Consider the following 11,228-nt stretch of genomic DNA (forward strand, 5'->3'; position numbering starts at 1 on the left):
TCCCCCCCACATCAAAAAAAAAAAAAAAAAAAAAAAAAAAAAAAACACATTGCAGGACATGCCTCTAAGTCATTTAGAATCATAAAGGTTAATGCTGTAAGGAACCTCATATACCACCCGACTTACTCACTTCATTATATAGATATAAACTGAGGCCCAGAGAAGGTTGTTAACTTGTTCAAAGTCGCATGAACAGGAGTTTTTCACAGGCTCCACATTCCTGTTTGATCCATCTCCTGTTCCAATTTCTTACCCACTTTTATTGTCACCAGTGCATATTTCTAGGTGGTTGGGGTTGAGAAACAAGGGACAAGGTAGGATCTTAGAATACTTTAAACCCTTCTTATTTATCCAATAGTTCTTCATCTTGGGGCAAGGCAATTTCTCTCTCAGGAGTATCACTCAGACCCAAACATAGCTTTGAAGTTCAGTTGTTCACTTCTTGGAGAATCTTCTGCAAGAGAAAGACTCTGCCTTCTGCCTTTCTTCTTCTGAGAAGCATTTCATCCTTCTGACAACCATTTACTAAGTACTTACTATGTGCCAGGCACTCTGCTAGCCCCCAGCAATATAAGGTGAGTAAAGAAAAATCATAGTACCTATAAGGAAAAGCCAGTCAGTAAACAAGCTATCATAGCCCCGCAATAGGTACAGGAATAAATGTGGAGGAATGTAGGTGCACAGAGGGTGCTCTTAACTTAGCCTGACTTCACTGCGGAGCTGCTATCAGAGCTGAAACTGGTCAATTCCAGAAGCCCATATTGATCTTCCATTATTTTCTTGAGGGATGAGGCAAAGGAAACTGGAAACATTTCTCTTTGAAAGCCTCTCAAATTTATTTGGTACCTTTTTCTTCTTCAGTGTAGTGGTTCTTGTAATCCCTAACCTCTCTAGAAGTTAAATATTTATAGTAAAGAGTCAACAAGCCTAAAAAGAAGAAACATCATGGGGAAAGGAGATTACATCATCTTCTACCCTCAAAAATGAGTGAAAAATGTGCAAGTAGTATGAGAAATTCGGATTAGGGACCGTGACTGAAACAACTTTGAGATTCTCTGTCACAAGTAACAACAAATCAGTTAATCCAGAAAAGTGAGGGTTTTTTTTTCAGAACAGCAAAGAAAAGGATGGTGAGAGGGGGAGCGTGGGACATTATGTCCTACTCCACAGCCATTCTTGGAAAAGAGGATGTCTTGGAGAGAGAGGGTGATGGCAGCTACCTCAGGGAAAAGAAAGTAGACTGCTGGGCCAGCTGTCAAGAACCCAGTGTCAGAGGACATGTCAAGGACGAAGTGACAAAGAGCTCTCTTGGCCTTGAAGGCAGGCCCCAGAGGCTGGACAGTAGGAAGACCTGCTAGAGTCTTTCCCTCTCTTTATTCAGTGTGTTATCTTCAGTTTAAAATCCAGGAAACTCTCTTAATAAATAGTAACAACTTCTCTCTTCAGTAGTGCATTTCACTAAATGGCCAACATGAATGGGGTGTGGTGGAAGGAAAGGAAATTTTCTGCAGATGAGAGAAAACAATATATGTGAAGGAATGACTCTGGGAACAATTCTCTGATCCATTGTGTCTTAATGGTATTCTCAGCTGAGTTAAAGGAAATAGAATAACATGTGGAACGTGAGGAAGTTGGAAGAGCTGAGAGGCAAAATTATCTACCTCATTAAATGTAGTCATATATATTTTTTTAAATTAGTCTGTTATCACTGATACTTGGATAGTAAATTTCTCGCTCTGGGCCTAACTCCTTGCCTAAAATTTAACAGAGCTTCATAAGTGTTAGAATGTTTCTTATCTTTCTGGAAATCATTTCACCATTATCCCTGACTCCTATACTTGCCCTAAGTCACAGCAAAATAGTGGGGAATGAGGTGAGTAGATTGGAAATACAGAGAAAGGCAAGATCTTTTGGTAATGGTTTGTTGTGGATTTAAAGCTCTTAGATTTGCATTTGATCCATGGGTTCATATATATCATAGGTGAATTAGAAACTTTAATTGTCAGAATCATGAGTTCAGTACAACCAGATTTTATAGTTGAGACTATGGAAAGGAGGCTGCATACTAAAAATTACAACGTAATTTGCATACTGTTTGCTACAGTTACCAAAGATCATTTATAAGCATTTGCAAACACATTCATTTGTGAATAACCAAAAATGAATCACAGGAGAAGAAGTCATCTCAGAGGATTCTGTGGCTATGGGAGGGCAAACATGAGAACTAGCCTGTGAGTCAGGAGATCAGGATGTGCCCAGGCCCTACCATTAGGTTGTGTGACTTGAAATAATTTCATTCTTTTGAGCCTCTGTTTTTTCATCAAAAGAATGAGAAAAGACAGGTGGCCCTTGACTTCACAGTCACTCTTGCAGATCTCTGATTCTACTTGGTACAGTAGCAATAATCGCTTGTTATTTTTAAAAGTTGTATCTTTCCAGCAAAATAAATCAGTGATTCTCAGGTTTAAAAAGAGTCTATTTTGCACCATATTCCAAAAGCTGCCAAATTTTGGGTCTGGCTGACTGCTAAAGAGAGCTGCCTGCTAGGAGCAAATTCCAGAGCTGAGGGTCATTTATTTGGAATGCTTTGCCAAATAGTCCCATATTTTCAAAGTTGTTGGGGCCTTTACAATTGAGCATCAGGGGAGAAACAGTTGTTTAAAACATTTTTTCAATAGGTGCACAAAATTTTTGAAGTTTACAAATATTTTTGAATCATTTGTAACATACCAATGGCATGCCAGGCTGCAGAGTCCTGCCACTTTCCTCCTTGTTATTTTCCTTTCCCTATCAACTGCTTGCTGTCCCAAAGAACTGGACAATGAGAAAACGCAGGTCTTTATTTCTTCTGGAATGTTCTTTCTGTTTGGCCAGTGGTTCTCAAAATAGGCTACACATTAAAATCAACTGTGTTGAGGGAGTTTTAAAATCCCACTGATGACTGGGTCCCACTCCAAGACAATTAAGTCTGAATACTTGGGAAAGGATCCCAGGCATGTGTATATTTAAAAAATGTCCCCAGGTGTTTCTTTTTTTTTAAATTTTTTATGTTAATTTATTATTGAGACAGAGAGAAACAGAGCATGAGAGGGAGAGGGAAGAGAGAGGGAGACACAGATTCGGAAGCAGGTTCCAGGCTCTATGCTGATGCGAGGCTTGAACCCACGAACTGTGAGATCATGACCTGAGCTGAAGTTGGATGCTTAACGGACTGAGCTACCCAGGTGCCCCTCCCCAGATGTTTCTTATCTGCAGCCAGGTTAAACCGTGGCATGTCATTCACCAAGTAAGCCAATTGTCTTTAATATGCCCTGTGGCCACAATACCAATCAGCTATCTGGCTTAGAAGAAAGAGATGGGGCATAGGAAAAAAAAAAGTGAAATTGTAGATTAATTATCTCCACTACTGAAAAGGCAACTTCAAAAAGTTGATGAGGAGATTTCTTTGGATTTAGTGCCTCATTGTGGGGTTTATACCTTTATGTATTGACTTGTTATAAGGACTAATCCACAATTAGGACTAATGTTGACCAATTTGTGAATATTTATTGATGCTTTTTTACATGTGCATATTTTGTTAGGTACAGTAGGGGGAGGTACAAAAAAGTAGAGGAACTACTTCCTAGTTCTTGAAGGAAAGAACTTACAAATCTTGGGATTCAAGAATTATGTAAGGCAGAACCAAGACTGCAAATTCATATATTGTACAGAAACTAAAAGCTAAAATTATTGATAACAGGAAGATATCACAGTTGGCTAGAATCACTTGGGAAAACAATATTTGAGTATGGGCCACCTCCTGAATGTCTTCTTTCACTCAGTTGGCAGGCAGCAGTTGTAAGAATGTTGGCCCTGAACTAGAAAATCTTTATCACAGAAGAGCTCTGTGACCTTGAGCAAGTCATGTTATCTTTATGATCCTCAAATTTAGATTTATGAGCTTCAACTTATAAAATGGGAAAAATGATAAAACATTCCTTAAAGAGTTGCAAGACATAAATGATATGATTCAATAAAAATATCAAAATTATTAAGAGCTGTATTTAACTTAGTTTAATTTCTCCCTCCTACTGCATCTTTTTACCATATATACTACCTGGACACCAGATCAGCTGTGAAGGTATAATGCAAAAGAAATGCCTCATGTCCTTTCCTATCATAAATTCCTACCATCTGTGAAAGACGGTGTTAAAACCAGAACAAAATGGATCCATTCCCTGCAGAGTTATCTTCAAAAAGAGATAGGCTAGCCAGATCATGCTCAGCCTTCACAAGACTTTCATTTCATCGTATTTAGATACATATGCATGTCCCACATGAGTGCACAGACAATGAAGGGAAAAAACCTCGCTTTTGTAACTGTTAGAAGCCAATAAAGAAGAGGAACAGAGAAGAGCCCATTTCAGTTTTGAAGTTCACGTCGGGAATAGCATCTCCTCAAGGCTCCCACTACACACACACACACACAGAATGCTAGCCTCCCAGGTAGGCAGTCCTGTCTCTGTCTGCAAGATGCTAGAGGGTTGTCACTGCCCACCTAGGCAGTTCCATCTCTGTCTACAGGAACCATAGCAGCTATGCAGTCCCATGATGCTCAGGCTAGTTTTCTAGCAGCCATGACACATTATTAGTACTTCCAGTCACATTAAATTAATGCTAATTCTTAGGTTAAACAATGTGTTGTCTTTCCTCCATTTAAGTACCTTAAGTCCTATGGCATATATTTATTATTTGAATATCATTCTTCAACTGCTCAGCTTTCTTTATCGGGGGATTTCAGCCATGCATAAGTTATAAACAAACCACAGTTCTCTTACAATTTCTAAGTCAGTTGCAAACAACAGAAAGCAGTTATGATAATGTAAATAATTGGAAGATGAGGAGACTCAGGAAGAAAGAGAGGAAGCCACTGTCAAACCCTGCTACAGAAATTATCTGTGTAGGACAATGCAGCTGATGAAATTGCCACCCCCAGACAGCCACCACAAATCCGCTGGACTTAAAACTCAACCAGAGCTTCAGAGAATCATCTCTAGCGGACAGGAACAACATATGGGTTGTCCACAGATCACATATCCACAATCTATGGACCAGAAGGCAGGACAAAGGGCTATTTTGTATTTCCATCCCCATCTTCTATGTACTCTGGAATTCTGTCCCTTTTCTCAGCTAGGAAGAGTGTGTCGAGAGCCAAAACAACAACAACAAAATATCCACTAACCATTACAGAAAGTGGAAGTAAGAGAGCAAACATTTAGTAAATCCCTTACCAAGGCAGCTGCTATACTGATGGTAGGGATACAGGCCCTGCAGCCAGACTGGGATTGTTCAGATCCTAGCCCAGCCACTTGCTGGAAGAAGCAGCCCCCTTGCTGGTGCTGAGCCTAGAACCCATGTCAGTCTGACTCTGGGGCTTGAGGCTCCGTCACCAGTTCACTCAGTCTGGTCAGATAATTTTTTTAACTCTTATGTTCCTCATCAGAGCAAAGATGCCAGTTTGATAGGAAAATCTTAACATCTTTTTCAGCCTTCATGTCTGCTTGGAAAACAAAATCACCTAATCATATAAGTTAGTTGTATAATTGACACATTTTTTCCCTTTAACTACAGTTTTTTTTTTAATCCTAAATGTTGACTTCAGTTTTCTCCTGGGCTCCTGATACTGGAATGGATGTCTGGTTCACCAGCAAACACTTAAGAACAAGCTTTAATGGTAGATTTAAAGCGGTGAATCACTTAAATACCCAAAATCAATCTCTCTAAATTTTCAGCCTGGAAAATTCTCAGCAATATTCAGCATTAGTCCTGAAGCATGATGGAAGTACAAGAGACTCAGAGAATGCTTGACCTCTATAGTCTCAGGTGTTCTTGAGTTCACTTCAGGCCGTTAACACCTCTTTGTTTTTCCCTAGCTAATATTTGGTTCTGGAAGGAAATGGAAGCCAGGAAAGAGAGGTGATATTTAACCTCCCTACTTTCAACACACACTTGTTCTTAGCCTTCACATTGTTTTACAACCCAGCTGTCAAAATTCAACCATGGAAGAGGAAGAGTTAGCAAATACATCCAGGTTTCATGGTAGGCACCAAATACTAAGGAGAGTAGGCCACAAAACATTTAAAAGAACAGGTTCTTTACTTTACTACAGTTAAAGCTAAATTTGAAGGTAAGCCAAAATTAAAAATATAAAACATGTAGCAAATGCTCCTCTGCTACCTTTCTAAGATTGCCGAACTTAGGGATTGGCAGAACAGTAAATGGGGTATACTTGATCTAAAAAATTATTCATTGGTTATCTGAAATTCAAATTTAACTGGGTATCCCAATAACCCTACACTCTTATGTTCATCCCTTTAGCACTATGGGCCACGATTGGCTTGGGTAGAAGAGTTCCTTGTTTGGGTGGATGTTGGGAGAAGCACTGGTAAGTGTATTCCTGTCCAGGATTAGTCTTGGCTCTAGTTTTAGAGCATTTTTTGGAAGAATGGAGAAGGGCTGATCTCTTCTCCTGTGTTTGCAAAGCACTGATATAAAGCTTTCAACAATAGCTTTGAATGTAAATAAATGTCTACTTAGCAGTCATCTTTTCCAGATGATTTTTATATGCAAAAATAACAAGGTCATCACCTTTCTCAATTCAGTCATCTGTGACTGTTACTCCAAGGTGATCTCTCAATGCAAGACATCTGTACAGTAGTAGCTATGTTAATGATGCGATCTGATAATGTGATCAAATACAAAATACAAAATAAAATTACTAACTGCTCGTGGATTTATAACCTTGACAAATTATGGAGGATTACTTTTAAATATATCACTAAATAGGGGCGCCTGGGTGGCTCAGTCCGTTGAGTGTCCAACTTTGGCTCAGATCATGGTCTCACAGTTGGGGAGTTCCAGCCCCACCTCAAGCTCAGAGCATGGAGCCTGCTCGCACTCTGTCCCTGCCCTTCTCCTGCTCTGTCTCTCAAGAATAAACATTGAAAAACAATTTTTTGTGATGTATCACTAAGTGGAAACTAAGTCACAACAACTTTCTAAAAGCAGGAACAACCTACAAAGGGAGGCAATATTAAGCAGTGTGGTTAAGGGTAAAAACTCCACAGTTTCATATCTCTAATACTGACTACTTTGGTGACTGACTTAGGTTTCCTCACCTGCAAAGTAAGAGCTAACTTAATAGAGTTTTTTGAAAATTAAGTGAGGTTATTGACGCTTTTTATAATGCTTGGTCCAGAGTAAATGCTGAAGACAATTTACCTGTTTTGTGTGGTATATCTAAAATGTATCTCCTTGAGACTCAATAAATATCATGGACACTGAGCACACTTTCAGTTCTGAAAGGAAATCAATATGCCCAAAGAAACAAAAAAAAAAAGATACCCTTGCTCTCAAGTAAAGACAATATCTTTATAGGAAAAAAGAAAATTATTGATGTCTTACAGACAGTTGAACATATCAGCCCCTTATAGGTGGGGGTTTAAACCATGAAGTTAGTGTTTATTTCTATTAATCTAAAAGAATTGTTCCTGAACCATGGCATAAAGTTTTCATGTTGCCTCCCACCCCACATAAACAGAGTAGAAACTGTCATTCATAGGGAGAGATAGAGAATGGGAGGGGAGGGGAGAGCTATTGAATGGACTGTTCCATGAATTAAGTAAGCAATTAAGAACTGAAAGAGAGTTGAATAGGCCCATCATCACCCACCCTGTCATTCTTCCCTTAGGGACCAGGGTCCTGGTAATGGAGCACCGCATGGCCATGAGCAGAATGGAGAAGCAGGTCCTCAGAACCTTGCCTTGCACATTGCCTCCTAGAGTCTTGAAGGCGTAATGCTCCTAGAGAGATAGCAAAACTCTTCTAATACTCCATATTTCTGAACAATGTTGACTCCTTCCCAGATCTTTTCACTTTTATTCTGAATCACAGGAAAAATAATAATAGTAAATATATGAATTATCACTGACGACAGCAGATGGATGTTTCCTTCGAAGAAATATTTTCAAGTAGTGTCACGTAGCAACTGGATTCCTTTCTCTGTCCAGAATCGGCACTCTAAAAGCAAAAAGAGATAGAAGTACTTGGGGCGATAAACTTATGTCAGTTTGGACTCAATTTAGAACAGTTTAAAATCTCTCTCAAACCTAACACATCCTAAAACTTTAAATGCTACCCACTAACAAATCATGTCTGTGGAATTTTCTCCATTAAACTATTAGTCTGATTCAAACCTCATAATGCTAATCTTTTCAAAACTTGTTTTTCCTTATTTGGCCTTCTTACATTTTGTAAACATCAATCAGAGTTTAATATTCCAGAATTGCTGAATGTCAGGGGAGGTTAAAATTGCTGTGGGCTTGGTTTCAGGAGAACCGGATTCAAACCTGAATTCTGAAACTAAGTGATTTTGTAACCTTGAGCATCACTAAACTGTCGTGAGCCTTATCTATAAAGTGAGGATAATACCACCTGTAAATGTGGAGACGATTAAATTATGGAAACTTTAAGCACTCAGTTCACATAGTATACATTCAATAAATGTTAAATCTGTGGCTATAGGGGGTTTGAGTCACAAGCTTTGTTAGAGTTTCTTTTTTAATTAAATACAAAATAAGCCTTAAATGTTTTATGTCCTGACCAAACAGAGATTATCTTTTTCTCAAAGAGACTAAAATGGTTTGAGAAGGCAGGTATTATTTTAGGCTAATAATAGAAATCTGCAGAAATATGCAATTGTGCTTTAATGCACCAAAGATCAAAAGCAATGCAAAGTCCGAATAGCATTTACTTCATCTACCAGAATCTTATCCTACGTCTTGCCTTTGATTTAAATATAGGAGATTAAGCTGTACAAACATGAGTACATAAAATATTTGTAAATATGCAAACTGTACTATTTGTATTATAAAGCGTTTCAGCTTTATTTATAGCAGAGGTCAGCAACTCTTTTTCTGTAAGAGGTCAAGATAGTAAATTTGTTAGGCTTTTCAGGAAACGCAGTCTCTTTAGTGATTACTTAACTCTGCCATTGTAGTGCAAAAGCGGCCATAGGTAATAGTAAACTAAAGGGCCTGGCTCTGTTTGAATAAAACTTCATTTACAAAAATTGATGATGTGGCATTTGGCTCTTAGGACAGTTTGCTGACCCTTGGCCTAGAGCATGATACAAAGTATATTTACTAATTAGGCATAATTAACTTATTGATGGGAAAAATATTAATATATATTCATAAGTTATTAATCAACAATTGCATAAAAATAACCTTAGTATATACACTTACTCCTTTAGCATCATAACTGGCTAAGTTAAAAATAAATACTGTGGTTTTCTAAGTATATGCAATTGAGATGCTAGTGGGTAAATCACATTGTAATCAGCTATCATTTCACTAGTACTTTTTGAAGTTCTAACATGTGTATATGCACAGTAGGCTTTATTGTTTTTCTGTGGTAGACAAATTTTGAAATTGGACTCACACCCATTACATGAACGTCCGGGACAGGATATCCTTCTGCTGCACAAGAATATTTTGTGAATTTCCTGGGAAGTGGCTTACCTGACAGCATCTGAGCCATTGTGTTCTAAGGAATTTCCTGCAGGGATTAAATCAGTTACGTTTAACCTTGGTGTTTTGTAACTATTTCCCACATTCACCTTACACAATGCCTTTTAAGAATGTTTTTTGCGTGATTCCTTTCTGCAGGCAGAAATTGAAAGTAATGAAATGCCTAGACCGTTAGAGAATTTCAAGAATTAGAGAAGTCACTGCTTCTCTCTCTCTCTCCCTCTCTCTCCCTCTCTCTCTCTCTCTCTGTCTCTCTTTCTGCCATAATAATATAAGAAACCAGGGACACCTGGCTGACTCAGTCAGTTGAGTTCCCAGCTTTGGCTCAGGTCATGATCTCACAGTTTGTGGGTTCGAGCCCCACATCGGGTTCTGTGCTGACAGCTCAGAGCCTGGAGCCTGTCTTCGGATTCTGTGTCTCCCTCTCTCTCTGACCCTCCCCTGCTCACGCTGTCTCTCTCTCTCTCTCTCAAAAATAAATAAAATCATTTAAAAAAAAGAAAAAATAATATAAGAAACCAACACAATCCTCAGTGCCTTAACAAAGCATTCAGCATTTACATGCACATTAGAAGGATATCCAATCTCTCACCATTTAGAGATTCTAATTCTAATTTTATAAATTCCAATTCTATTGAATTTGAGAGTATCTAGTAATCAGAAGCTCTATAATAACAGGGTAAACACAGTTAGCTGTCTGAAGACCCCAAAATATCAGTGGCTTAGCACTGACTTTATTTCTTCCATATGTCTCAGTCCAGTGTGGGTTGGATGGTCCCACTCAATCTTGTACCATGGTATTGGGAACACATACCTCTAAGATCACAGCAAACAAGAAGAAAGAGGTATAGGGGAGGAAACAGCACTGCCTTGGTGGGAGATGACACATTATCACTTCTGCTCAGCATTCATTGACCAGAAATGGCCTGCATGGCCCCCACTTAAGTGTAAGGAAATCTGTTAAATATGGAGGAGCACATGGATGTTTGGTGATAATTTATGAGCCCTGATACAGAAAAACATTTAAAACATTGGGTTTTGAGCCAAGTCCAAAAATCAATCAGATAAGAACTAATAAGAAATTTACAATATTAGCTCAATTTTCATTCACTTGGTTGTGACAAGAACATATACTGATAGGATATTTGCTACAGTCTTCTTTCCCTTGTTTAAGGCAGCAGTGTTTGACATTCTCTGCCCTTTTTTAATGGACTTAATGGACAGGTGAAACTCTTGTCTAACTATATAATCCTTGACATCTGTATCATGACATATATTCCTTTGTATTGATAGCCTACTTACTAAGTGTGTGTGTGTGTGTATGTATGTCTTGTTTCTCCAGTTGCAGTCACTGCACAAAAACAATTATATATCAGTGTGTACTTAATAAATAAATGTTGGTTGATAAAGTCTATTTATATACACTGGTGAATTTGAAGACTTGTGTTCAGTAAACGTTGGTAGCATTCAATAGCATGAAAGTTACAAGTGACTATCTTTATTTTGCATTTCAAAACTGCTTAGGGATTTTAGTTTGGATCAGTGTTCTTCAAAGTGTGTCCAATGGACCAAACTGGAAAGTCTGCTGTGGGGTCCAGAAACCTACATTCAAAAACTTATGTGTTTTTGCTGCTCTCCCCCCCGCCCCCCCCCCCCCCC

At 38.5% G+C, this 11,228-nt stretch overlaps 1 protein-coding gene across 2 annotated transcripts in view; it reads left to right on the plus strand.

Moving 5' to 3' along the window:
• The window catches only part of ITGA1 (integrin subunit alpha 1), a 156,780-nt gene that overhangs the window by 21,548 nt on the left and 124,004 nt on the right, over positions 1 to 11,228 (plus strand). The window contains exon 2 of one of the 2 annotated variants that reach the window (XM_077752499.1): positions 6,420 to 6,430. The exons of the other annotated variant lie outside the window; for it this stretch is intronic. Within the exon in view, the coding sequence (XP_077608625.1) occupies positions 6,420 to 6,430 (11 nt within the window). The remainder of the gene's footprint in view (positions 1 to 6,419; positions 6,431 to 11,228) is intronic. 2 annotated transcript variants of the gene reach the window in all.

This window comes from Crocuta crocuta, unplaced genomic scaffold (genome assembly GCF_008692635.1).
Source record: "Crocuta crocuta isolate KB4526 unplaced genomic scaffold, BGI_CrCroc_1.0 scaffold181, whole genome shotgun sequence".
NCBI lineage: Eukaryota > Metazoa > Chordata > Mammalia > Carnivora > Hyaenidae > Crocuta > Crocuta crocuta.